Source organism: Phyllobates terribilis, unplaced genomic scaffold (assembly GCF_046119375.1).
Source record: "Phyllobates terribilis strain yellow unplaced genomic scaffold, ASM4611937v1 Scaffold_2__4_contigs__length_985480577, whole genome shotgun sequence".
Classification (NCBI taxonomy): domain Eukaryota; kingdom Metazoa; phylum Chordata; class Amphibia; order Anura; family Dendrobatidae; genus Phyllobates; species Phyllobates terribilis.
Window position 1 is genome coordinate 12,852,397 of NW_027362762.1, and position 26,062 is coordinate 12,878,458.

General features: G+C 48.4%; 1 protein-coding gene across 1 annotated transcript in view; it reads left to right on the top strand.

Moving 5' to 3' along the window:
- The window catches only part of LOC141243168 (uncharacterized), an 85,301-nt gene that overhangs the window by 30,160 nt on the left and 29,079 nt on the right, over nt 1-26,062 (top strand). The window contains exons 8-13 of the mRNA XM_073668909.1: nt 15,807-15,997; nt 16,616-16,964; nt 17,184-17,481; nt 17,737-18,135; nt 24,871-25,072; nt 25,241-25,274. Coding sequence (XP_073525010.1) covers nt 15,807-15,997; nt 16,616-16,964; nt 17,184-17,481; nt 17,737-18,135; nt 24,871-25,072; nt 25,241-25,274 — 1,473 coding nt within the window. The remainder of the gene's footprint in view (nt 1-15,806; nt 15,998-16,615; nt 16,965-17,183; nt 17,482-17,736; nt 18,136-24,870; nt 25,073-25,240; nt 25,275-26,062) is intronic.

The window sequence follows — 26,062 nt, forward strand, 5'->3', positions numbered from 1 at the left end:
ACACGTGAGATGGGATTATATTTGGTTTTTATTAAGTTGCCTAATAATTCTGCACAGTAATAGTTACCTGCACAAATAGATATCCTCCTAAGATAGCCAAATCTAAAAAAACACTCCAACTTCCAAAAATATTAAGCTTGGAGATTTATGAGTCTTTTGGGTTGATTGAGAACATAGTTGTTGATCAATAATAAAAATAATCCTCTAAAATACAACTTGCCTAATAATTCTGAACACAGTGTAGACCCTGACATCAGGAATAGGACAGACATTTATAGGACATTTCATAACTTTCCAAATTCTTATGAAAAAATATTCCCCACAAACTGCATTGAAAGACTGGACCCAATTTATTATATATTTTAGGAGTTGGTCCATTTTATAACGACTCCACCAAAATGGGCTCTGACTCCACAGCCCTGACTATATCTCCACTCCTGAAGGTCACAGGCGGGAGATAATGTAATTTTTTTATCTTGTTTTTATCTGTTAATACAGTGGTTTGCAAAAGTATTCACTCCCTTGGCTTTTTACCTATTTTGGTACATTAAAACCTGTGTTTAAATATTTTTGTAATCTGATTTGTGTGTGATGCATCAGCGCTAAATAGTCTAAGTTGGGAAAGTGAAGTGAGAAAAATATAGGTGTGAAGACCGAGGGTCTTCCGTGGGCGTAATACTACTCAGACAACACACGGTGAGGGTAATACAGTGTCAATACTTTATTGAACCACAAAATGGACAATAAACACAGAACAGTCCCAGCAAATACCCAAGATGGTGAAAAATTAGAATCTCACCATTCTGCTGGCCATCCTGGGAACAGAACTGCGAATTTGGGTTTTCCAGGGCCAACTACCTCAACCAGTGACCCACCCCCCCCCCCTGCTTTTGGCGGGCCCCCACAGAGAGGAGGTAAGCGGCAAACTTAGGAAGCTGACAGTCCGTTGAGTTACAAGGCCAGTAGACTCGAGGGTCCCACCATGGCCTGTCCAAGGGTTTCCATTTGGCCAGATGACCGACTGGTGCCAATCTGGCTTCTACGAATGTCTCTAGGGTTCCAGGTGACCGGAGGGTCCTACCTGGCAACCCCAAACAACATATCCATGGGGTCAGGTGACTTCATCTTCCCAACCTGGTCTTTCCAAATGTATCTGTGATGAAACAGCTTCTTATCTTAATCAGCCAGATGTCTAGATTTATTAAGCCAAGAGAAATACACTATTGTGTTTGTGTTGACTTGTGAATGTATGTGTTTTTCTGTGGCTGGTCAAGAAGGACATACTATTGTGTATAAACCTGAATGTTGACTTCTCTTGGTTGTGAAACAATGATGTTTGATACTATGCTAATTGCATATTGTACTAAAGCCAGCTAGATGTTGATTTAAAGAGCCCCAGCTGTACCAACTATGTAAATTGATTAAATGCTCAAACAATGAGACCTGAGCCCTGTGGAATAATATCATCCCTAATCCTTCCCCTGTGGATGTGTACTTGAAAGAATAAATGTGAACTATTTAAGGAACAAGGCCTCTGTAGCAGGCAGACTTTACAAAGAGAATCAGAGAGACATTCTTCAGGACAGCAGATGGATAGCATGGCTTTACCCAGAGAGACACAGATTTGGATTCTACATGATTCCAGCCTAAGGGTACACGACCCTGACTGGAAGGATACAGATCTGCTCCATTGACCATCCGAGAACCCATGGATACCTTTGGGGAGACCAGGTTGGGACGATGAAGTCACCTGGCCCCATGGATATGTTGTTTGGGGTTGCCAGGTGGGACCCTCCGGTTGCCTGGAACCCATGGAGACATTCAGAGAAGCCAGATTGGGACCATTCGGTCATCTGGCCCCATGAAAACTCTCGGAGAGGCCAGGATGGGACACTCGGGTCTCCTGGCTTTGTACCTCGATGGCCTGTCAACTTCCTAAGCTTGCCGCTATCTCTGTGGGGGCCCGCCAAAAGCAAGGGGGCCACTGGTTGAGGTAGTTGGCCCTGGAAGTCCCAAAGTTGCAGTTGCTCTATTCCCAGCAGGCGAGCAGAAGAGTGAGACTGTGTAATGTTCCACCATCTTGGGCACTTGCTGGGACTGTTCTATGTGTTTATTGTCCATTTGGTGGTTCAATAAAATATTGCCACACTGTTTTAGCATCACCCTGTGTTGTCTGAGTAGTATCATGCCCATGGAAGACCCCGGGTCTTCACATTTTGGTGATAACAGTGGGATACAACTCAGCCCTGCGGATCTGGGGGAGCTACAAGGGGACTGGTGTTAGCACACACAGTCCAAAGGGCTCCACAACCAGGGAGGCATGTAGACAGACGCAGCACACCATACACAGTGGTTTTCGGATGCTACCATATCCAACCTTGAGAGGAGGACCGGAGAGGATATACAGCAGCAACAAGAAAACAGCAACTACAGCTGTGCCAGCTTCAACGGATTGAATACCAGGCCACTGACATGCATCGGATTTAATTCAGGAACCTCAGGTTGCCGAGGACAGGATGTGTGGGCGCAATGGATAAGAGTTGGTTGTCGTTAATTACAAGTGTTTTTTTTCGCAAGGAAGACATTGAATATGCTCTGAGGAAACTGGATGATGCAAAATTTTATTCTCATGAAGGTGAGACCTCTTACATTTGTGTTTGTGCTTAAAGACATGCTGATGGACTGTCTCCAGTAAGTGGAGAAGGGTGATTGGGATCCTATCATGTCTGGCTAATTAAGATGGGGGAGCAATGTGACGAAACAGCTTCTTATCTTAATCAGCCAGACATCTATATTTGTTAAGCCAAGAGAAATACACTATTGTGTTTGTGTTGACTTGTGAATGTATGTATTTTTCTGTGGCTGGTCAAGAAGGACATACTATTGTGTATAAACCAGAATGTTGACTTCTCTTGGTCGTGAAACAATGATGTTTGCTACTATGCTAATTGCATATTTTACTAAAGCCAGCTAGATGTTGATTTAAAGAGCCCCTGCTGTACCAACTATGTAAATTGATTAAATGCTCAAACAATGAGACCTGGGCCCTGTGGAATAATATCATCCCTAATCCTTCCCATGTGGATGTGTACTTGAAAGAACAAATGTGAACTATTTAAGGAACAAGGCCTCTGTAGCAGGCAGACTTTACATAGAGAATCAGAAAGACATTCTTCAGGACAGCAGACGGATAGCATGGCTTTATCCAGAGAGACACAGATTTGGATTCTACATGATTCCGGCCTACGAGTACATAGCCCTGACTGGAAGGATACAGATCTGCTCCATTGACCATAAGAGAACCCATGGATATTTTTGGGGAGACCAGGTTGGGACGATGAGGTCACCTGGCCCCAAGGATAAGTTGTTTGGGGTTGCCAGGTGGGACCCTCCGGTCGCCTGGAACCCATGGAGACATTTGGAGAAGCCAGATTGGGACCCGCCGGTCATCTGGCCCCATGGAAGCTCTCGGAGAGGGCAGGGTGGGACCCTTGAATCTCCAGGCCTTGTACCTCGATGGACTGTCAGCTTTCTAATCTTGCCGCTATCTCCTCTCTTTAGGGGCCCGCCAGAATCGGGGGGCCACTGGTTGAGGTAGTTGGCCCTGGAAGTCCAAAAGTTGAAGTTGCTCTATTCCCAGTGGGCCAGCAGAAGGGTGAGACTGTAGTGTACCATCTTGGGTATTTGCTGGGACTGTTCTATGTGTTTATTATCCATTTGGTGGTTCAATAAAATATTGCCACACTGTTTTACCATCACCCTGTGTTGTCTGAGTAGTGTTCTGCCCACGGAAGACCCCAGGTCTTCACAGTATCTATGGGTTCTCTGATGGTCAATGGAGCAGATCTGTATTCCTCCAGTCAGGGCCATGTACCGTTAGGCCGGAATCATGCAGAATTAAAATCTGTGTCTCTCTGGATGAAGCCATGCTGATGTCCAGAAGAGTCTGACTGATCTTTGATTCTCTCTCAATTCTCACTGCTACAGAGGTATATGTCCCTTAAGTAGTTACAACTGTTCTTTCAAGCACACATCCACAAGTCAAAGATTAGGAAGGGTATTCTTCCACAGGGCTCAGGTCTCATCGTTTGAGCATTTAATCAATTTACATAGTTGCTATAGCAGAGAGCTCTGGTAAATCAATATCTAGCTGGCTTTAGTATAATATGCAATTAGCATATTATCAAAAAGTATTGTTTCCAGACTAAGAGAAGCCAACATTCAGGTTCAAACACAATAGTATGTCCTTCTTGACCAGCCCCAGAAAATCACATACATTCACAAGTCAAAAAACCTACCTCTTGAAGCTCATCAAGAGAATGCCAAGAGTGTGCAAAGCAGTCATCAAAGCAAAAGGTGGCTACTTTGAAGAACCTAGAATATAAGACATATTTTCAGTTGTTTCACACTTTTTTGTTAAGTATATAATTCCACATGTGGTAATTCATAGTTTTGATGCCTTCAGTGTGAATGTACAATTTTCATAGTCATGAAAATACAGAAAAATCTTTAAATGAGAAGGTGTGTCCAAACTTTTGGTCTGTACTGTACATGTCTGCTTTACATCAGCACAATTTTGGAAGCAAAATTTTTTCTTTAGTAGGGAGCTATTAGGGTTAAAAGTTGACCAGCGATTTCTCATTTTTCCAACAAAATTTTCAAAACCATTTTTTTTAGGGACCACATCACATTTGAAGTCACTTTGAGGGCCCCTGATGTGCCTAAATAGTGGAAACCCCCCACAATTAACTCCATTTTGGAAACTAAATCCCTCAAGGATTTTATTAAGGTGTACAGTGAACATTTTGAACCCAGAGGTACGGCACAGAATTTGATAACATTAGGTCATCATATTGAATAAGTTGTCATTAGTCTTGAGCGCAAGTGCTCGCTACTTGAGTTTGCATCGGGTACTCAGGTATGCACCATGTATCGCGGGTACTCGAGTGATATGTTAGAATTCCCGCCCCGCATGTTTCACGGTTGTTAGACACCCAAAAAAAACCACGCAGGTATCACTCGTGCATGGCAGGCAATCCCAGCAAAGTTTTTTTTGGCCACGAAGCATATGCGGCGGAGACCTGAGCATGTCACTCGAGCACCCGAGATAGTCAGTGCATACCCCGAGCACCCGATGCAAACTCAAGTAGCGAGCACTTGCGCTCAACACTGGTCGCCATATTGTCATCATTTTTTTTTTCTCTACTTTTGAAAAAATCCTAACCCAACCCTAACCCTAGCTCCACCCTAGCCCAACCCTAACCCTATCCCAACCCTAACCCTAGCTCCACCCTAGCCCAACCCTAACCCTATCCCAACCCTAACCCTAGCTCCACCCTTGCCCAACCCTAACCCTATCCCAACCCTAACCCCATCCCCAACCCTAACCCCATCCCTAACCCCATCCCCAACCCCAACCCTAACTCCAACCCTAACCCTAGCGCAACCCTAACCCTAGTCCGAATCCTAACCCTACCATAAGCCTAGCACAACCCTAACCCCAACCCTAATACAACCCTAACCCTAGTACAACCATAACCCTAGAGTTTATTTTTTTTACGCTGTTCCTTGTGCGGTATAAGTGATGAGATTACTTTATTCTTCGGGTCGGTGCGATTACAGTGATTCCAGATTCATATGGGGTTTTTATGATTGACAGCTGTCACACACTAAAAGACGCTTTTTTTTGCAAAGACTAGTTTTTGCATCACCATATTTTGAGAGCTATAATTTTTCCATATTTTGGCCGACAGTCATGTGACGGCTTGTTTTTTGGTGCCATTGTTGGGCATGTGACATTTTTTGATCGCTTTCTATTCCGATTTTTGGGAGGCAGAATAACCAAAAAACAGCAATTCCGGAATTGTTTTTTTTTTTATGCCCTTCTGCGTGTGGTAAAATTGATAAGGCAGCGTTATTCTTCGGGTCAGTACGTTTACAGCGGTACCACATTTATATCTTTTTTAATGTTTTGCCGCTTTTACACAATAAAAACTATAGAAAAAAGAATTTGTTTGCATCGCTTTATTCTGAGAGCTTCATTTTTTGGCTGATGGAGCTGTATCGCGGCTTTTTTTTTGCGGGACAAGATGACGCTTTCAGCGGTACCATTTTTATGTACATTTGTCTTTTCGATCGTGTGTTATTCCATTTTTTGTTTGGCGGTATGATGATAAAGCACCGTTTTTTGCTTCGATTTTTTTTTTACCGTTTTCACTTATGGGGTTAACTAGTGGGACAGTTTTATAGGTCAGGTCGTTCTGGATGCGGGGATACCAAATATGTGTACTTTTATTGTTTTTTTGTTTTTTTTCATAATAAATAAATATTATGGGGATTATTTTTTTCATTTTTTTATATTTTTACAGTTAGTATTTTTTTTTACTTTTACACATTGTCCCACTATGGGACTTTCACTTTTTGCAGCCTGATCGGCTGTATAGCATAGAGATGCAGCAGCTTCCTGTTCCATGCGGCCTGTCAGCGCTGCACACAGAGAGACATTACTTTGGTCGCGCACTGAGCATGACCAAAGTAACGTCCTGCCTTCTGGTGACCCGGATGTGTCCCACTTGTTGTTGATTCTTCCCCCAAAAAATTGAATTTTATATCTTTATGTTTGAAGCCAGAAATGTGGCAAAAGGTAGAAAAGTTCAAGGGGGCCAAATACTTTCACAATGCACTGTATATTTACCTTTTTTGCGATGAAGCCCCTAAAAATTTCTGGTGCAAGCTATTACCTTCAAAAGCCCCTTGCTTAGAGAAAGGAAGTCCACCTGTGTGCAATTTAACCCCTTTACCCCCAGGGTGGTTTGCACGTTAATGACCAGGCCAATTTTTACAATTCTGACCACTGTCACTTTATGAGGTAATTACTCTGGAACGCTTCAACGGATCCCCCTGATTCTTAGATTATTTTTTCGTGACATATTGTACTTCATGATTGTGGTAACATTTCTTTGATATCACTTGCGTTTGTGAAAAAAAATGGAAATTTGGCGAAAATGTTGAAAATTTTGCAATTTTCAAAATTTGAATTTTTATGCCCTTAAATCAGAGAGATAAGTCACACAAAATACTTAATAAATAACATTTCCCACATGTCTACTTTACATCAGCACAATTTTGGAACCAATTTTTTTTTTTCTATTAGGGAGCTATAAGGGTTAAAAGTTGACCAGCGATTTCTCATTTTTCCAACAAAATTTACAAAACCATTTTTTTTTTAGGGACCACATCACATTTGAAGTGACTTTGAGGGGTCTAAGTGACAGAAAATACCCAAAAGTGACACCATTCTAAAACCTGCACCCCTCAAGGTGCTCAAAACCACATTCAAGAACTTTATTAACCCTTCAGGTGCTTCACAGGAATTTTTGGAATGTGGAAGAAAAAAAATTAACATTCAACTTTTTTCACAAAAATGTTACTTTAGACCCAATTTTTTTTATTTTCACAGGAGTAACAGGAAAAAATAGACCCCAAAATTTGTTGTGCAATTTCCCCTGGGCTCGCAGATACCCCATATGTGGGGAAAAAACACTGTTTGGGCGCGCGGCAGGGCTAAGAAGGGGAGGAGCGCCATTTGACTTTTTGAATGTAAAATTTGCTTGAATAATTAGCGGATGTGCCCCTGATGTGCCCCTGATGTGCCTAAACAGTGGAAACCCCCCACAAGTGACACCATTTTGGAAACTAGACCCCTCAGGGAACTTATCTAGATGTGTGGTGATCACCTTGAACCCCCAGGTGCTTCACAGAAGTTTATAACATTGAGCCGTAAAAATAAAATTTTCACATTTTTCCCACCAAAATGTTTTTCAGCCCCCACTTTTGCATTTTCATAAGGGTAACAGGAGAAATTACACTATGCAGTTTGTTGTGCAATTTCTCCTGAGTTAGCAGATACCCCATATGTGTGGGAAAACCACTGTTTTGGCGTGCGGCAGAGTTCGGAAGGGAAGGAGCGCCATTTGACTTTTTGATTGTAAAATTTGCTTGAATAATTAGCGGATGTGCCCCTGATGTGCCTAAACAGTGGAAACCCCCCACAAGTGACACCATTTTGGAAACTAGACCCCTCAGGGAACTTATCTAGATGTGTGGTGAGAACCCTGAACCCCCAGGTGCTTCACAGAAGTTTATAACATGGAGCCGTGAAAATAAAAATCATCAAACTGTTTCCCACAAAAATGATCTTTTACCCCCAATTTTTTTTATTTTCACAAGGGTAAAAGGAGAAAATGGAACCTAAAAACTTTTGTGCAATTTCTCCTGAGTACGTCAAAACCCCATATGTGGGGAAAATACAGTGTTTGGGCGCACAGCAGAGTTCAGAAGGGAAGGAGCACTGTGTGACTTTTTGAACGCAAAATTGGCTGGAATCAAGAGCAGACGCCATGTCGCGTTTGGAGAGCCCCTGATGTGCCTAAATAGTGGAAACCCCCGACAAGTGACCCCATTTTGGAAACTACACCCCTCAAGGATTTTATTAAGGTGTACAGTGAACATTTTGAACCCAGAGGTACGACAGAATTTGATAACATTAGGTCATCATATTGAATAAGTTGTCATTAGTCTTGAGTGCTCGCTACTTGAGTTTGCATCGGATACTCGGGTATGCACCAAGTATCGCGGGTGCTGGAGTGACATGCTCAAGTCCCGACCCCCATGTTTCACGGTTATTAGACACCCAAAAAAAAACACGCAGGGATCACTCGTGCATGGCAGGCGATCCCAGCAAAGTTTTTTTTGGCCGCGAAGCATATGGGGCGGAGACTCGAGCATGTCACTCGAGCACCCGAGATAGTCAGTGCATACCCCGAGCACCCGATGCAAACTCAAGTAGCGAGCACTTGCGCTCAGCACTGGTCGCCATATTGTCATCATTTTTTTTTCTCTACTTTTGAAAAAATCCCAACCCTAATACAGCCCCAACCCTAATACAACCCCAACCCTAGCTCCACCCTAGCCCAACCCTAACTCTATCCCAACCCTAACCCTATCCCAACCCTAACCCCATCCCCAACCCTAACCCTAGCGCAACCCTAACCCTAACCAAATCCTAACCCTACCATAACCCTAGCACAACCATAACCCCAACCCTAATACAACCCCAACCCTAGCTCCACCCTAGCCCAACCCTAACCCTATCCCAACCCTAACCCCATCCCCAACCCTAACCCTAGCGCAACCCTAACCCTAACCAAATCCTAACCCTACCATAACCCTAGCACAACCCTAACCCCAACCCTAATACAACCCCAACCCTAATACAACCCCAACCCTAGCTCCACCCTAGCCCAACCCTAACCCTATCCCAACCCTAACCCTATCCCAACCCTAACCCCATCCCCAACCCTAATCCTAGCGCAACCCTAACCCTAACCAAATCCTAACCCTACCATAACCCTAGCACAACCCTAACCCCAACCCTAATACAACCCTAACCCTAACCAAATCCTAACCCTACCATAACCCTAGCCCTTCCCTAACCCTAGCACAACCAAAACCCTAGAGTTTATTTTTTTTACACCGTTCCTCGCGTGGTATAAGTGATTGGACGACTTTATTCTTCGGGTCGGTGCGATTACAGTGATACCAGAATCATATCGGGTTTTTATGACTGACAGCTGTCACACACTAAAAGACGCTTTTTTTTGCGAAGACTAGTTTTTGCATCGCCATATTTTGAGAGCTATAATTTTTCCATATTTTGGCCGACAGTCATGTGACGGCTTGTTTTTTGCGGGACAAGTTGACGTTTTTATTGGTACCATTTTTGGGCATGTGACATTTTTTGATCGCTTTCTATTCCGATTTTTGGGAGGCAGAATAAACAAAAAACAGCAATTCCGGAATTGTTTTTTTTTTTTCTATGCCGTTCCGCGTGTGGTAAAATTGATAATGTAGTTTTATTCTTCGGGTCAGTACGTTTACAGCGGTACCACATTTATATCTTTTTTTATGTTTTGGCGCTTTTACACAATAAAAACTATAGAAAAAAGAATTTGCTTGTATCGCTTTATTCTGAGAGCTATAACTTTTTTATTTTTTGGCTGATGGAGCTGTATGGCGGCTTGTTTTTTGCGGGACAAGATGACGTTTTCAGCGGTACCATTTTTATTTATATTCGTGCTTTTGATCGCGTGTTATTCCATTTTTTGTTTGGCGGTATGATGATAAAGCATTGTTTTTTGCTTTGTTTTTTTTTTACCGTGTTCACTTATGGGGTTAACTAGTGGGACAGTTTCAGGTCGTTCTGGATGCGGCGATACCAAATATGTGTACTTTTTATTGGTTTATTTTTTTTTTTTTTCATAATAAATAAATATTATGGTTACAATATATTTTTAGTTTTTGGGGATTATTTTTTTTATTTTTTATATTTTTACAATTATTTTTTTTTTTTTCACTTTCCTACCCTTTTTTTTTACTCTTACACTTTGTCCCACTATGGGACTTTCACTTTTTGCAGCCTGATCGGCTGTATAGCATAGAGATGCAGCAGCTCCCTATTCCATGCAGCCTGTCAGCGCTGCACACAGAGAGACATTGCTTTGGTCGCGCACTGCGCATGACCAAGGTAACGTCCTGCCTTCTAGTGACCCGGATGTTGTCATGACGACCTCGGGTCATCATGACAACATCCGGGAGCCACTGTAGACATCGCTGGAGGCCGGAGAGGCGGTAAGTACCGGCGCTTACCTCCTCCCTTGCCCCCCCAATGCTGCGATCAACTTCAATCGCAGGGGTTAATGTGCGGGACTGCTCCCGGCACATAGCACTGGGTGTCAGCTGTGACAATCAGCTGACAGCCGGCAGCGATCGCCCCGCACCGCTTGTGTGCGGGACCGATCACATTATGCGTAATAGTACGTAGCTGGTCCGTAAGTCCCAGGGCGCAGATACGTACTATTACTGATATCGTCGGAAAGGGGTTAAAGGAACATGCCTCCTGTTTGCCTCTCATCACACCTGAGTGAGATCTGTGGGTCCCAACAGGGAACGAAGGCCCAAAAGGGAGTGGGGTGTTCAAGGTCCAAAGGGGCGGTGGAGGTGGTGCCCAAGGTCCCTACGGGTAATGTGATCTGCTGGAGGTGCCACGGCCCAGGCCATATAGCCGCCCATTTTCCCCTGAACCCCGAGCAGATAGACTGCAGCATAGGACGCCGCTGTTCATATTACGCGTATCCGGCCTGCAGTGTGCACTGTCTATCCAGTGATGGGCACAAGCGTGTCCCATGAAGGTGATGGGGCGGCAGGTAACGGCGCTGCTAGACTCTGGGAGTCTGGTGATCCTTGTGAGGGCCACTCTTCCTCACCAACTGATCCCGGGAAAAAAGGTCGGCACACGGTACATTCATGGCGATGCTAAGGACTATCCGATGGCCAGAGTGGATATTGAAACGGCCCACGGTACTGAGCCCCACGAGGTCGGCGTCGTTCAGGACTTATTGCACCCTATAATTATAGGCCGAGACTTTTGTTTATTTTGGGATCTGTGGGGGAAGGGTTCAGGGTTCGCTGGCGCGGTTAAAAAACCAGGTAACCCTGAAGAGGTATCACTACACCCAGAGTCAGACGGATTTTCTTTTTGTGTCCTTGTGGGGGATGAGGAGGTAGTGTCCCCTGAGGCCGACATTCCAGGGTTAGGGGTGACCAGCGGGAATTTTGGGTCTGCCCAACATAGGGACCTAACTCTGAAGGAAGCCTTCAGTAATGTCACGGTCATAAATGGGGTGGCACAGGAGCCAGGGGCTGACACAAAGTTTCCCTATTTTATGATAAGTGGTAAATTGTTGTACCAGGTGTGACAAAGTCATTGGTAAAGTGCTGGAGGAGAGATATGTTTCGCTGAGGCTGTTGGCGTCAGTGAACTAAAACCATTAAGTTTCCTCCAGCATGTTATTTGTTGAGAGGGGTTAATTCTATAGTAAAAGGGAGTGTTTTTTTGTGAATGACTATTGTGAAGGGTGGGAGGTCATTCATCATATCTCCCTGCTCAGGGTGTGGTCTGGGGGAGTTTAAATACTTGACCAGCTGAGGCAGAGTTCAAGGTCTGGAGAAGTAAGCTTCAGAAGGGGGCTTGTGTCTGAACCATGTGGAGTTGCTGAACTCTCAGCAGGCGAATCCCTGCTACTCCAAGGACTGTGTTTTATGTGTTACCATTTTTGCTTTGTTTTCCTGTTTTGCCCAGCGGGCTGTGTTTATTTTTATGGACTAAAGGTTGGTTTATGCAGCATTATAATAAATCAACCAAAGATTTAAAGAGACGGCATGCCTGTGTCTACCTCCGTGTGCAGCCGAGTGAGCGATCTACCACACAGGTCACGAAAGTGAGGGAAGAGCTGGTGGAACAGTTAATAGTGCCGGGTCCCTATAGACGGAAGGTGTTGGACATGTCCCATTCGCATATCTTGGGGGGACATGTAGGGGTGAAAAAAACGCAGGAACAGATTATGCAGAGGTTCTATTGGCCCATGTGTCACCGGGAAATATTAAAGTATTGCAGGTCCTGCCCTACGTGCCAGTTAACCGCCCCCACCTCTCACTTTCAAAGTCCCCTTGTGCCATTGCTCATTATTGAAGTGCCGTTCGAGAGAATTGCCATGGGCTTGGTTGGTCCCCTGGTTAAATCTGCTCGTGGGCATCAATACATATTGGTCGTCCTGGACTATGCCACACGCTATCCGGAAGCAATTCCCCTAAGAAACTCCTCCGCCAAGAGTATAGCCCGCGAGTTGGTCCACGTTTTTTTCCGGACAAGTTTACCAAAGGAGATCCTGACTGACCAGGGATCTCCCTTTTATGAGTAAGGTGATGAGGGAGTTGTGCAAGGTCCTGCAAATCTCCCAATTGAGGACTTCAGTATACCATCCTCAGACAGATGGCCTTGTGGAAAGGTTTAATAAAACTCTGAAGAGCATGCTGAGGAAGGCTATAGAAAAAGACGGTAGAGACTGGGACTGTCTCCTACCGTATCTGTTGTTCTCCATCCAAGAGGTTCCACAGGCCTCTACGGGGTTCTCGCCGTTCGAACTCCTGTATGGCCAACATCCACGGGGTCTCCTGGATGTAGCAAAGGAAACCTGAGAAGCTGAGGTCACACTCCACAAGAGCGTCATCGAGCACGTCGTTATGATGCAGGAGAGGATTGCGAAGGTGATGCCCATCATAAAAGAACATCTCCTCCAGGGAGAAGGGGCGCAGGCCAGGATCTACAACCGCTCAGCCAGAGTGAGGCGATTCAATCCTGGTGACAGAGTCCTCCCAGTTATTTCATATTCCCAGTTATTTCATATTCCCAGTTATGAAGGTCTCCGCAGGAATGCTAGTCTGTCTGACTTCAAAAGATGCTATTGCCCAGGATGGCGTTCACAGGGTGACAAGCCAGGAGAGAATTGAATACAGGTCAGCTAGGATATATACCTTTGTAGTGCAAACGCCTATTCCTGACGAGAGTATAGGGGAGCTAATTGAATCATGGCAATGAAGAATAGCTAATTGAATACCTCTGAAGTCAGGGGAAGCTCCTGTGTTAGATCAATTGCTATGCGCACCTTACAATGAGAATATTGCTGGGAAATGGATTATGAAATGTCTGATAGAAGGGAAGAGGAGATTACATGTAAATCGCCTATTTTCTGCCCTGCCCAAGTTACGAATAAATGTGTCCCTCTGAGAGAGAGAAGGAGTCTTCTGTTGAGGGTCACCTGTCGCTGCAGATGTGCAGAAAGACCAAGGAACCGCTCTGGACCCATGACAGCACCCTTCCTGCCGTGTCCAGAGACCTTTGATGAAAGTGTGGTATATTCACTTTTATTCCTTTTTATTTTAATGTATCGTATTACTGCTTCCTTACTGTATTTGTCTGACTACTGTATATATATATATCTTGTAACTGCTTGTATATATTGTACCTAGCATCGCTCTTTTGAGTTTTGTGACAATTGGTGGCAGCGGTGGGATATTGTATGATCCTGCCGGTGTCACCCTGACAAATTGGTGGCAGCCGGTGGGATTTGGATATCTGTGAACTGAGCTCGGTGCTAGTTAGTAGATCAGACATAGTATACAGTGAAAGCGTGTGTGCGATACTATACCCTTCCCCCTCTTAGTTTTCTGTCCTATCTTTTATTTGGCTACGGTCTCTGGTGGATGGCATACTGCCTCAGAAGCAAAGGTTCCCAGATGAGTGCTACCAGAGGGTACGCTGAGCAGATGGAAGGTGGCAGTATGGTGCCAGTCGCTGACCAGACTGAGGTGTCAGAGGAGGGTGGAAGTGCCCCTGACACCCACGAAAATCCTGGACATTCTGTTATGCAATCCACAGCTCCAGCTGGAGGGGCCAGTAACCCGGCCCTGGACGCTCTTATGCAGGCCTACCTCCAGGCTCTGAGAGATGGACAGCAGGAGCAGAGCCAGGCCGTGCTCCACATGTGGCAAGCTGAGCGAGATGCCCAGGAAAGAAAGGAGGAGAGGCAGTACCAGCTAGTTAGCCCAGCTGCGGAGCCGGCAGGACCCACCGGCTCAAACAGCACAGACTCCAGCAGCCCCAAAAGCTAAGCTGCGCTCAGAGGATCTATCTGTCCTGGAATAGGACGGAGACCTGGACCTTTTCCTGAAAGGGTTTGAACAGGAGTGTCTCCAGTACCAGGTACCCAAGGCAGACTGGGCACGCACCCTGTCCACCAGGCTAAGAGGGAGAGCCCTGGACGCTTTCTCGTCTCTCCCTGCAGCCCAGCACCAGGACTATGACCTCATTAAAGCTGCGCAGATCCTGAGGTACCGTCTCACGCCTGAGGTGTACAGAGTGAAATTCCGCAGCCTGAGGAAATGACCGACCGAGAGCCACCTAGAGACTCTGCTCCAGATGAGTGTCCAGCTTCACAGATGGGCAGAGGGAGAGATAGACAATCCCGACGAAGCAACCATGGATCTGTTCCTCAAGGAGCAATTCTTAAACATTTGCTCGGAGGAAGTGCAACAATATGTCCTGGACCGGAAACCCCAAGATGCCAGAACTGCTGCGGAGCTAGCGGATGAGTACGTCGCCAAAAGGACGTCGTAGAGACCCGTCAGCACCGGCTGGAGGGGGGGTAAGACCAATCCTGTTGCGGGTAACCCTGCAGTTCCCCCTGAGACTACCCCCGCCCGAAAACCCATGGGCCCCATTGTTCCCCCTTCAAAGCCCCAGGGAGGACCCCCTCGATGTCACGCCTGCAACCAGCCGGGACATTACAGGGCGAACTGCCCTAGCCGGAAGAGGAACCCCCCTACTTCCCAAACCCCAGCAGCGGGTCCAACGGTTTATGTGGTGGGGAGAGGTGGGGCCAGGCCCAATGACAATCTCCAGCAAGTGACTGTGTGGAATAGTGGTTATGGGACTAAGGGACACGTGGGCCGATGTGACCCTAGTACAGCCTGAACTGGTACCCCCGGAGAGTATCATCCCTGGAAACACGCTGACCGTCAGCGGGGTTGGTATGGAGAAGATAACTCTACCCATGACTTGTGTGCATCTGGATTGGGGTGTGGACAAGGGGCTGGTAGAGGTCGGGGTTACATCTCGTCTCCCTGCTAATGTCTTGTTGGGTACAGACTTGGGGCCTCTCACCTCTCAGTATGGGAAGAGAGCAACCCCACTGCCCCGTGGTAATGTATCTGTAAGTGATATTATACTTTGTGGTACCATACATGCTGATCCTTGTAGTGACGTGCCAGCTGACAGGAGTGCAGCTGGGGGGGATTTAGCCCCCCTTTCCGGCTCTCTCAGCTGACATGTCCAGCTCTGAACTTTTCAGTGAGAATGCCAATGTAATTCATTGTCGTGCTAATGAACTCTCTGGCTTGGCTGAGGAGCTGGTGGGGGCCTTGCCTGCCCCTCCCAACTGTCAGCTTGCACATGATCCCTCCAGCAGCTCAAAACCTAGTGAACCTGTCAAGTGTGTATCACCTGTTGGGGCAACCCACAGTGACCCCACAACCCATCCAGGTGAGGGAAGGGGACCGGGACTCCCTGAGGAGACCCCGGGCATTGCTGTGGTCACCCGCAGCAGGAGGGCTCAGGAGACAGAGGCCGCTTTGCACCCTGACTCCTCCACCCCATCACCTGGGTCTGGGACTGGGCCCACTGGTGTTAATCCCCCAGCGCCGTTCCCTGAGGGGTCCGGCGAGAGTGCGGCCTTCAGGTCCCTGTTAGCGGGCTCCAGCCAGGAGTTCCAGGCGGCTGTCCAAGCCGACAGCAGCCTGGAAGCCTTGAAGGAACGCGCAGGTAAGCCCCCCTTGGAGACAGACAAGGACCGCTTGTTCTGGGACCAAGGGAGGCTGTATAGGGAAACACTGCCCACAGATGGACAGGAAGGTTGGCGTGGCGAGAGGCACCTAGTGGTACCTCAGCCGTACCGGGCTGAGTTGTTACGGCTCGCGCATGAAATTCCGTTGGCTGGTCACCTAGGGGTCGCTAAGACCAAGGCTCGGCTAGCCCACTTGTTTAATTGGCCTAAGATGGGGACAGCAGTAGCTGCCTACTGCCGTGCGTGTGTCACCTGTCAGAGGATGGGGAAGGCATGGCCAGGCCCTAAAGCCCCATTGATACCTCTGCCCATAATAGGTGAGCTTTTCAAGCGGATCGCTGTGGACCTCATAGGGCCGCTGCCCATTCCCAGCAGCTCCGGGAAACGCTACATACTAACGGTAGTAGACTACGCTACTAGGTACCCAGAAGCTGTTACGCTGTCCTCCATCCGGGCAAACGTAGTGGCCAAAGCCCTGGAAATCTTCACCCGTGTTGGTTTCCCCCAGGAGATGCTCACGGACCGAGGGACCCAGTTCATGTCTGACTTGATGCAGAGCCTGTGTAAGCAAACAGGGGTGCAACATCTGGTGTCCAGCCCATATCACCCCCAGACTAATGGCCTGTGTGAACGGTTCAATGGCACGTTGAAACAGATAATCCGAATGTTGGTCGAGTCCCAGGGACGCGACTGGGAGCGACACCTCCCACATCTGTTGTTTGCTTACCGGGAAGTGCCTCAAGCCTCGACGGGGTTCTCCCCCTTCGAGCTCCTGTATGGAAGACGGGTACGGGGACCCCTCGCTCTCGTGAGGGAATCCTGGGAGGAAGAAGTAGCCACCCAGGGCGTTTCAGTCGAGGAATTTGTCTTGCGATTCTGTGACAGAATGCAGGCTCTGACGCAGCTGGTGCATGACAACATGGTCCAGGCCCAGGCAGAGCAGAAGCGCTGGTATGACCAGAATGCTCGAGAGAGGACATACCAGGAAGGGCAGAAAGTATGGGTCCTAGTCCCTGTGCCCAAGGACAAGCTTCAGGCAAGATGGGAGGGCCCTTATGACGTGCATCAGCAGCTCAGCAAGGTCAATTACCTGGTCACAATTGACCCGGTCCGGAACAGGCAGAAGGTCTTCCATGTCAACATGATGAAAGCGCATCATGACAGGGAAGCCTGTGCCTTTCCGGTATGCAGTGTGCCGGAGGAAGGGGAGGAGGAGGACCTCATGGATCTGCTCGCACATGCCCGTGCGGGAGGATCCATGGAGGATGCCCCCATGAACATCCTTCTGTCTGAGGACCAACGGTCCCAGCTGAAGGAGGTCATGCGCCCATTCCCTGGCCTCCTCTCGGGAAAGCCCGGGCGGACCAAGCTGGCAGTCCACAGAGACACGGGGAATCACGCCCCTATCCGGCGAACGGCATATCGCGTCTCCTTGGAGGTACAGGAGCAAATGCGGAAGGAGATTGCCGAGATGCTGGAGCTGGGGGTGATCCGCCTGTCCACCAGCGCATGGGCCTCACCTGTAGTCCTCGTACCCAAAAAGGACCGGACGACCCGGTTCTGTGTGGATTACAGGGGGCTCAATGCCATTACCGCCGATGACGCGTTCCCCATGCCGCACATCGACGACCTGCTTGACCGGTTGGGCAAGGCTCAGTACTTGACCATCATGGACTTGAGCCGAGGATACTGGCAGATTCCCCTGTCCCCAGAGGCACAGGAGAAATCAGCCTTTATCACTCCTTTTGGACTGTATGAGCCCACCGTCATGCCATTTGGCATGAAGAATGCCCCCGCCACTTTCCAGCGGATGGTCAACACATTGCTGTCAGGATGCGTACCTGGATGACATTGCCGTATTCAGCCCCACTTGGGAGGAACACCTTCGGCACCTGTCAGAGGTGCTGGGGCGGATCCACCGTGCAGGCTTGACCATCAAGCCGGGAAAGTGTCAGATGGGCATGACCGAGGTCCAATACCTGGGACACCGGGTAGGTGGGGGGAAACAGAGACCAGAACCCGGGAAGGTGGATGCAATCACGACCTGGCCCACCCCAAGGACCAAGAAACAGGTGGTGTCTTTCTTGGGTACGGCCTGGTACTATAGGAAGTTCGTACAGGACTATAGTGCCCTGGCCAAGCCCCTGACAGACCTCACCAAGAAGAAGCTGCCGCAAGCTGTCAACTGGACAGCGGACTGCGAGCGCTCCTTCCAGGCCTTGAAAGCTGCCCTGGCGGCAGCCCCTGTACTCCAGGCGTACGATGACTCCCGGCCGCTTGTAGTACAGACTGACGCCAGCACCTACGGACTCGGTGCGGTGCTGAGCCAACCTGACTCGACAGGTCAAGAGCACCCTGTTCAATACCTCAGTCGGAAACTTCTGCCGAGGGAAGTGGCCTACTCTACGGTGGAGAAGGAATGCCTGGCGATCGTGTGGGCTCTGCAGCATCTGCAGCCATACGTGTAAGGGCACCATTTCACCGTGGTGACGGACCACAACCCCCTCACTTGGCTATCTCGAGTAGCCGGTGAGAACGGAAGGTTGTTGCGTTGGAGCCTAGCTCTCCAACACTACAACTTTGATGTTCGGTATAAGTCCGGCCGGGCCCACGGTAACGCAGATGGGTTATCTAGGCAAGGGGAGGCAGCTGAAGTGCTTGCGGATGATGACCAACGAGGTCTTCCTCCGAACGCACTCTAAAAGGGGGAGGTGTGGTGAGGCCAGGGACTAGAAATTCATATTCCCAGTTATTTCATATTCCCAGTTATTTCATATTCCCAGTTATGAAGGTCTCAGCAGGAATGCTAGTCTGTCTGACTTCAAAGGATGCTATTGCCCAGGATGGCGTTCACAGGGTGACAAGCCAGGAGAGAATTGAATACAGGTCAGCTAGGATATATACCTTTGTAGTGCAAACGCCTATTCCTGACGAGAGTATGGGGGAGCTAATTGAATCATGGCAATGAAGAATAGCTAATTGAATACCTCTGAAGTCAGGGGACGCTCCTGTGTTAGATCAATTACTATGCGCACCTTACAATGAGAATATTGCTGGGAAATGGATTATGAAATGTCTGATAGAAGGGAAGAGGAGATTACATGTAAATCGCCTATTTTCTGCCCTGCCCAAGTTACGTATAAATGTGTCCCTCTGAGAGAGAGGAGGGGTCGTCTGTTGAGGGTCACCTGTCGCTGCAGATGTGCAGAAAGACCAAGGAACCGCTCTGGACCCATGACAGCACCCTTCCTGCCGTGTCCAGAGACCTTTGATGAAAGTGTGGTATATTCACTTTTATTCCTTTTTGTTTTACTGTATAATATTACTGCTTCCTTACTGTATTTGTCTGACTACTGTATATATATATATCTTGTAACCGCTTGTATATATTGTACCTAGCATCGCTCTTTTGAGTAAATAAATATATAACATTTATAAGCTTGCTTCACATTATCCTAAACCCGGAACTCACGGAAGTTGTGAGGAAAGATCAGGGGCACGTGGCTCCGATTGGTTTTGTGACAGTAAGGTGATGAGGGAGTTGTGCAAGGTCCTGCAAATTGAGGGCGTCAGTATACCATCCTCAGACAGATGGCCTTGTGGAAAGGTTTAATAAAACTCTGAAGAGCATGCTGAGGAAGGCTATAGAAAAAGACGGTAGAGACTGGGACTGTCTCCTACCGTATCTGTTGTTCTCCATCCAAGAGGTTCCACAGGCCTCTACGGGGTTCTCGCCGTTCGAACTCCTGTATGGCCAACATCCACGGGGTCTCCTGGATGTAGCAAAGGAAACCTGAGAAGCTGAGGTCACACTCCACAAGAGCGTCATCGAGCACGTCGTTATGATGCAGGAGAGGATTGCGAAGGTGATGCCCATCATAAAAGAACATCTCCTCCAGGGAGAAGGGGCGCAGGCCAGGATCTACAACCGCTCAGCCAGAGTGAGGCGATTCAATCCTGGTGACAGAGTCCTCGTTCTGATTCCTACCGTGGAAAGCAAATTCTTGGCCAAGTGGCAAGGGCCGTATGAGGTGGTGGAAAAAGTTGGTGAGGTGAACTACAAGGTTCATCAACCGGGATGACGTAAGCCGTACCAGATATACCACGTCAACCTCATCAAGCCATGGCAAGACAGAGAGGCTGTGGAAGCCCCATGCTTGCTAGGCAAGCCAGAAGGTGACGTTGGAGGAGTCGAAATAGCGGAAACGCTCATGAAGGCTCAAAAACAGCAGTGTCGGGAGTTGCTGCAGAAGAACAGGGACCTGTTCTCAGAATTGCCGGGCTGCACAAGGGTCATAGAACATGAGGTTCAGACGGAGTCACATGTGCGGGTGAACTTGAAGCCCTATCGGATACCTGAGGCCTGTCGAGAGGTAATCTCCAAAAGAGGTGGCTCATATGCTGAAACTCGGGAGTCATTGAAGAATCCAAGAGCGGTTGGTCGAGCCGACTGTCTTGGTCCCAAAGCCCGATGGTGAATGGAGGTTCTGCAAGGACTATTGAAAGTTGATCGGAGTCTCCAAATTCGACGCATATCCCATGCCACGCGTTGATGAGCTGATCAAGCGACTTGGGCCTGCAAGGTACATAACCACCTTGGATTTGATGAAGGGATATTGGCATATCCCCATGGCACAGGGAGCCAAGGAAATGACTGCGTTTTCTACACCAGACAGATGCTTCCAGTATGTCCGGATGCCGTTTAGACTGCAGGGGCCCTGCCACCTTCCAAAGAGCAATGGATCGAATCCTTGCACCTCATAAGAAATACGCCGCGGCATACCTGGACGATGATATCTTCAGCCCAGACTGGGAGAGTCATCTGGAAAAGGTCCAGGCCATGTTTGATGCCCTAAGGAAGGCGGGGTTTTCAATAAACCCGAAGAAATGTGCCATGGGGAAAGAAGAGGCCAAATATCTCGGATATGTATTGGGTAGAGGCGAGATTAAACCACAGATCAGTAAAGTGGAGGCAATCCAAACCTGGCCAAGACAGCAGTAGAAAAAGCAAGTTAGAGCCTTCCTGGGAATTGTGGGATACTACAGGAGGTTCATCCCAAACTTCGCCATGATGGCAGCACCCCTGACTGACCTTCTTAAGGGGACAAAATCAGCAATGGCCAAGTGGACTGCAGAGGCGGAGACGGCCTTACAAGAGATGAAAGTGGCTCCGTGTAGGCAACCGGTTCTTGTTGCCCCCGACTTCAAGAAAGAGTTTGTACTCCAGACACATGCTTCAGATGTCGGTTTAGGAGCTGTCCTTTCCCAGGAGATACACAGGGAGGAGCACCCTGTCCTCTACCTGAGTAGTAAGCTGTCCTCATGCGAGAAAAATTATTCCATCATAGAGAAGGAGTGCTTGGCCATAAAGTGGACAGTGGACATCTTATGGTACTATCTGTTAGGCCGACTATGCCCCACTCAGATGGATGAGGGAAAAAAAGGGGAAAAATGCCAGGGTCACCTGCTTGTTTTTAGCCCTACAGGATTTTAACTTACATGTAGAACATAGAGCAGGGAAGCTACATGGTAATACCGATGCTCTATCGAGAATCCCCTGTCTGGTAGTAGAAAGTGCCAAGCCCCATGGCTTTAGGCAGGGGGGGTATGTAAGGTGGCTAATGGTCGCATAGTCGATGGGAGGTATGTGTCACAGAGATGGTTGGTCTCTGTGAAGTGACCCAGAGTGTTTCTCTAGTGCATGTAGCACTAAGAGGATGGTTTGGTGCACCTGGGAGCCGGGTTACGGGTAGTTTAGAGAAATAGGCGGGTCTAGCTACCCACATACCTCACCTCTGGGTGTGGTTACTAGCCTATATAGTGGAGGCTGTTGTTTGGCACATGGTCTGTGTTTGGAGGGAGAAGACCTCCTGTGTGTTGTCTCCAGACCGAGCTGTGTGCTGGATGCTATCCAGCCTGTGTGCCCACAGGTTTGGTTTACCAGACACTTTGCTTAAAGGACTGTTTTCTTTTGCTTTTGCCTGGACTAAAGGCTGTTTTGTTTGCATTTTGCTTTTGACATTTATGAAGCCAAAAAAAGCTATGAATATTTAAAGGAACATGCCTCCTGCTTGCTTATCGCACCTGAGTGAGTACAATCCCTACAACTTTATTATTCAAGGTAAGCTTAATCAGTGCTTATATCCATGGCGAATGTCCATCAAGCCACAAAATAAATTTAGGCCTTCTTGTCCAATACCTAAAAGTCGAAAAACAAACACAATGCCTTGTGAATAATTGGCAAGAAATCGATGGGAACGTCATTACAGCAGCACTTGATGTTAATTTCAATTCCTCCACTTCGATGTGGCGTCCGGGAGACTTTTACATTCCTTCTCAGTTTTGCATATTACGAGTGATTGCCATTGTCGAAACTGTGAAAAAATTCAGAATACAGTAATCAAATTCTCTCGAAACGGGCAACTCAGTATTTTTCGAAGTTCTGCCGACTTTCTCGCAAACTGTGATTCCTGCGCGCTTGTGTGTTGGTTGCCTCGAAATATATCCGTTTTTTTAGAATTATATGGACACGCTATAACCTCTCGACCCTTTTATATCCATTTCCATTAAAACTGTATACATTCACCACTAGATCTCTGATCGGTGTGAGATGATTACTAAGGGTCATAACACTGAGGACTGGAAGCACAGACGCACACAAGGCCGACGCAATGCTCCACTGTGCCCCGCGGGGTCCGAGCGCGCGCCGGACATCGCTCCCTATAAGGAGCTAGAACTTTTTTAATATTGAGAATCGAGTTAAATCGTTTTGCAGCTATATTCTCCACATTAAAAAAAAAAAAATCAATTTTTCTGATCCACTAAATTACAAGACCCCCTTAAGGCACTCTCCCCTGTAGGGAGGTGCCTAGGTAACTTCTGTATCTAGATAGTCTTCAACCTACTGGTCTATTGTCCGGTCTCTATTCCTGAACCCGTTCTGTGATCCGGTACTAGTACCTGTCCAGTGACCCTGAGCCCGTCCTGTCTGAACTAGTTGTTCTGTCCCAACCTAAACCTGTTCTGTCTGAACCGGCACCAGTATCCATACTGCCAGTGATCCGGTCCTGCCTGACACTCCGAGTCCGTACCCGTGTCCTGACCCCTGGGTTCAGCAGCTGCAGCGCCGGGGACTGCCCTGGAGTGGTACCTGGTGGCTACCTGCAGCTCAAGCCTTTCTCCACCAGAGGCTCCAGTGAAGAGCAGGTAGCCACCTAGCTACAACCCTCCAGGGTGAGCCCGGCCTGGGGGGTCGGGGGCCACACCACCAGCGTGACATACGAGAACATCTGAGGTGATCACAAGCTGTTAAGGGGACATCTAAGCAGGACGCACACTGTTACGGGGACATCTGAGGAGGACGCACACTCTTACAGTGATATCTGAGAAGGACGCACAATTACAGGGACATCTGAGGAGGTCGCACACTGTTACGGGGACATCTGAGGAAGACGCACACTCTTTCGGGGACATCTGAGGAGGACGCACACTGCTATGGGGACATCTGGAGCAATTGCACGCTGTTACCGGGGACATCTGAGGAGGATGCACAGTTACAGGGACATCTAAGGAGGACACACACTGTTACGGGGACATCTGGGGCAATAGCACGCTGTTACCGGGGACATCTGAGAAGGACGCACAGTTACAGGGACATCTGAGAAGGACGCACAGTTACAGGGACATCTGAGAAGGACGCACAGTTACAGGGACATCTGAGGAGGACGCACACTGTTACGGGGACATCTGAGGAGGACGCACACTGCTATGGGGACATCTGGGGCAATTGCACGCTGTTACCGAGGACATCTGAGAAGGACGCACAGTTACAGGGACATCTGAGGAGGACGCACAGTTACAGGGACATCTGAGAAGGACGCACAGTTACAGGGACATCTGAGGAGGACGCACAGTTACGGGGACATCTGAGGAGGACGCACAGTTACGGGGACATCTGAGGAGGACGCACTGTTACGGGGACATCTGAGGAGGACGCACTGTTACGGGGACATCTGAGGAGGACGCACTGTTACGGGGACATCTGAGGAGGACGCACAGTTACGGGGACATGTGAGGAGGACGCACAGTTACAGGGACATGTGAGGAGGACGCACAGTTACAGGGACATCTGAGGAGGACGCACAGTTACGGGGACATCTGAGGAGGACACACTGTTACGGGGACATCTGAGGAGGACGCACACTGCTATGGGGACATCTGAGGAGGACGCACACTGCTATGGGGACATCTGGGGCAATTGCACGCTGTTACGGGGACATCTGGGGCAATTGCACGCTGTTACGGGGACATCTGAGATGGTTGCGCTCTGATATTTTTCTATCTACTGGCTTACATAGTACATAGATATATTTTTCCTCCACAGAGGCATGAATTGTCTGCCTCAGGCCCCGGCCTGCGATCTGGTCCTCTGTGCTGCTGTGGCTGAGGATCAGCTTCAATCACCTCCACAGTCACGTGTGTGGCGTAGTCAAGCGCCCCCTGCCGTCACCTCAGCTAACTGCCAGCGGAACCATAAATCCGAGCTCAGTTGTCCGGGGTAATGCATTCACAGAACACCTCTGACGCTAGGCATGCCGGACATTGTAGTCTCACGGCTAAGAGCTGCCGCAGTTCGCCGGAAGTAGGCGGGGCGGTTCGGCCGGTGAGGCCGCAGCAGGAGGAGGGAACGGCAGCCACTGTCACTGCCAGGATCCCGAGACTCCGGCGCCCGGAGCTTGGTAGGAGGAGGAGGGATGTGAGGAGCGGCCGAACAGGTAACTGCAGCGGGGAGGAGGCACAGGGTCCTAAGAACGCGGGAAGCCGCTGCCCATAGCAACCAATCAGATTATTGCTTATATTCTCAGACCCGCCCCAGGAAATGAGCGCTGTGATCTGATTGGTTGTCGATTGCCAGTCTGAACTATTGATTCCTTTTTCCATAGGGGAGGACGGAGTACAGGAGACACAGCAGGACGGGTGAGAAGGATCCCCCTAGCGCCCCCTGCAGGCGTCGAACACGGGGGAGAAGTCTGCAAGTAAATGGTCGCTATGGGCAACAAAGGACGAATCACAGCTCAGCTTTCATTGCTCTAGCACAGAATAGGGAATGAAAGCTGAGCTGTGATTGGTTGCTATGGGCAACACTAAGGAATAATCGACCTGTGACTGGAGTATAACGGTGTATTGAGGGAGCTGTACCTGCAGCTTTGGCTGTGACTGGAGTATAATAGTGTAATGATGGACCTGTGCCTGCAGCTCTGGCTGTGACTGGAGTATAATATTGTATTGAGGGAGCTGTACCTGCAGCTCTGGCTGTGACTGGAGTATAATAGTGTAATGATGGACCTGTGCCTGCAGCTCTGGCTGTGACTGGAGTATAATAGTGTAATGACGGACCTGTGCTTGCTGCTCTGGCTGTGACTGGAGTACAACGGTGTAATGATGGACCCCTGCCTGCAGCTCTGGCTGTGACTGGAGCATAATAGTGTAATGATTGACCCCTGCCTGCAGCTCTGGCTGTGACTATAGCATAATAGTGTAATGACGGACAAGTGCCTGCAGCTCTGGCTGTGACTGGAGTATAATAGTGTAATGATGGACCCCTGCCTGCAGCTTTGGCTGTGACTGGAGTATAATAGTGTAATGACGGACCTGTGCCTGCAGCTCTGGCTGTGACTGGAGTATAATATTGTATTGAGGGAGCTGTGCCTGCAGCTCTGGCTGTGACTGGAGTATAATAGTGTAATGAGGGAGCTGTGCCTGCA